The sequence below is a fragment of the Miscanthus floridulus genome, chromosome 5 (assembly GCF_019320115.1).
Source record: "Miscanthus floridulus cultivar M001 chromosome 5, ASM1932011v1, whole genome shotgun sequence".
Taxonomy (NCBI): domain Eukaryota; kingdom Viridiplantae; phylum Streptophyta; class Magnoliopsida; order Poales; family Poaceae; genus Miscanthus; species Miscanthus floridulus.
The window spans coordinates 37,898,360-37,900,913 of NC_089584.1; the positions used below are offsets into that span (position 1 = coordinate 37,898,360).

The window sequence follows — 2,554 nt, forward strand, 5'->3', positions numbered from 1 at the left end:
AAATAAAGCAAATGGAAAAAAAAATAGTTATAAAACGAAGAATTAGAAAAATATAGGAAAACAGCATGACGTGCCTATCACCTGGAATCCTAGACCAAAAACATTTAAAGAGAATTAACATTTAAAAATAGTTTATTTGAGAGATTTATGTATGTTTATTATCTACAGTACTTTAATCCTGTAGGTCTATTACACGTGGGACGTTTTATCCATGAACTCATTATAGCTACAATTCGTGGTAACCTTATCTTCTCTCTCAACGGCCGGAACACACACCGTGTCGTTCTAGCGTTCTCATCCTCCATCCGCTTGCTCCTGCTCTCCCAAGTCAAAGCAGTGGATATGGTGGCGCGAGCAGCGAGCTAGGGAGGCCAGGTAGCAGATTAGTGTCGGCGTTAACCGGCTGCTCGTGAGCGCGGCGGCCTCCTCCCTAGAGGTCAGTGCGCTGGCTGCGGTGGAAGCTGGGAGGCTGTGCCGACGACGCTACGCCACACGCGGACCAGACACCGGCGATGACCACTCTGGCGACGGCGGCCACGGCGGCGTGGACAAGGGAGGAGGACAAGGCGTTGGAGAACGCGGTGGCGGCCGCCGCGGCGCCGCCGGCGGACGGGCCGCCTGATGATGGCTGGTTCACGGCGCTCATGGCGAGCGTGCCGGCGCGGACGGCGGAGGAGGTGCGGCGGCACTACGAGGCGCTGGTGGAGGACGTGGCCGCCATCGAGGCCGGCCGCATCCCGCTCCCGCGCTACGCTGGGGAGGAGTCGTCCGCCGCCACGCCCGAGGGCTCCGGAGTCGCCGCCTCCGCGCCCAAGGATGGAGGAGGAGGCGGCGGCGGCGGGCACCGACGCGACGAACGGAAGAGCGGCGGCGGCGGCGTTGACGCGGGGAAGAGTTGCTCTAAGGCTGAGCAGGAGCGGCGCAAGGGCGTCCCCTGGACGGAAGAGGAGCACAGGTTCGTAGCAAAAATCTCCACGTGTTCTTGCCTTCAAAATTCAAATAAAGCTTGCATCTTTCATGCTAATCTTTGATGATGTTATTGTGTTGGTGGCAGGTTGTTCTTGCTGGGTCTGGACAAGTTCGGCAAGGGCGACTGGCGGAGCATCTCGCGCAACTTCGTCATCTCACGGACGCCGACGCAGGTGGCGAGCCACGCGCAGAAATACTTCATCCGCCTCAACTCCATGAACCGGGACCGGCGCCGCTCCAGCATCCACGACATCACCAGCGTGACCGCCGGCGAGGTCGCCGCGGCCGGCGCACCCATCACGGGCGGCCCAGCCGCCGCGGGGGCGATGCCCATGGGGCCCGCGGGCATGAAGCACCACCACCCGGCGCCGCCGATGGGCATGTACGGGCACGCGCCCATGGGCCACCCAGTCGCGGGGCACATGGTGGCGCCGGCGGCCGTCGGCACGCCCGTCATGTTCCCGCCGGGTCATCACTCGCCCTATGTCGTGCCAGTGGGATACCCAGCGCCGCCGGCCAAGATGCACCAATGATCGATCGTCTACCGGCGGCATTTGCACATCTGCAGAGCTGCATTTCGTTGCTTGTTCTTTCTTGATTTCGTTCATCTTTGTGTAGTCAAAGCCATCTATATATCCATCCTTTCCTGATCTCCCGGCCCTTAATTTGATGTAATGTAACATAGATGACTTGAGTGAGTGCTGGGCAGGCAGGCGATGAGGCGAATAATGAGTATCTGCTGACTGTTGCAATAGCTCTACTTATTGTAATCACACTCAGGGAGGCTCAAGGAATGTGTAATTAGTAGCAGCCTTCCAAGGTGCAAATGTTGATCATTTGTGCAGAGTTGCAACTGGGGACTGATCTGATTCCATTTCCCGGATGTAGATTGATTGTCTATGATATCTCATTTGTGCTGTAGTGCAGAAATATGTGTTCATCATCACAGTACAATTCCTTTTTCCTTCTGAAGCATCTCAATCAAGTTCCCCCACCGCAGCCGTTGTTTTCAAACAGTGTCAGCTTGGGATTGAGCTAATGTTGTTTCAGTTTCAGTGACCATCTATGGTTTGATACTCAATTCAGATAGATAATAGATTAAATGTTTCTTTTCTATGGTTTGATACTCAATTCAGATAGATAATAGATTAAATGTTTCTTTTCTTTTTAAAACCTTTTTTGCTTGACTAGTGGACAGGCAAGTGCAACAGCATGTGGATATCAAAAGAAAATTCGTTTGTAAAGAAGGAATTAGAGTTGGCATATTTGTAATTAAAAATGGATTTTCCTTGAAGTGGAACATTCTGTTACTCAGTTGCCGGTGACAGATTGCCAATCTAATCATCTATACAACTGAGAATATACCGTCAAACAGCAGAACAACTTCATTATTTAGACTCGGCTCCTAATCTGCTACACAGTGGGCTACATAATTACAGACTCTTGAGACGTCAAGTACAAAATATTTATCTCCTTCATCTCCCACACGAAACCACTTACAGGGCTCTGATGGAAGTATCTGGCTGTTCGGCTGATGGTTTTTATGGCTGATAAGCCGGCTACAACTATATTGTTGTGAAAGAAA

General features: G+C 52.3%; 1 protein-coding gene across 1 annotated transcript; it reads left to right on the forward strand.

Annotated features, from left to right (window-relative positions):
* Positions 1-234: 234 nt before the first annotated feature.
* LOC136451990 (transcription factor MYBS1-like) lies at positions 235-1,879 on the forward strand. Its single transcript, XM_066452666.1, has 2 exons — positions 235-955; positions 1,055-1,879. The coding sequence occupies exons 1-2, from the start codon at positions 513-515 to the stop codon at positions 1,500-1,502; spliced, it is 891 nt and encodes a 296-aa protein (XP_066308763.1). The 5' UTR covers positions 235-512; the 3' UTR covers positions 1,503-1,879.
* Positions 1,880-2,554: the final 675 nt, after the last annotated feature.

What these genes read in the sequence shown, in the direction of transcription:
- LOC136451990 (XM_066452666.1), top strand. Translation starts at nt 513, where the DNA reads ATGACCACTCTGGCGACGGCGGCCACGGCGGCGTGGACAAGGGAGGAG. An exon ending in TGGACGGAAGAGGAGCACAG is followed by an intron (nt 956 to 1,054) that starts GTTCGTAGCAAA and finishes TGTTGGTGGCAG; the next exon opens with GTTGTTCTTGCTGGGTCTGG.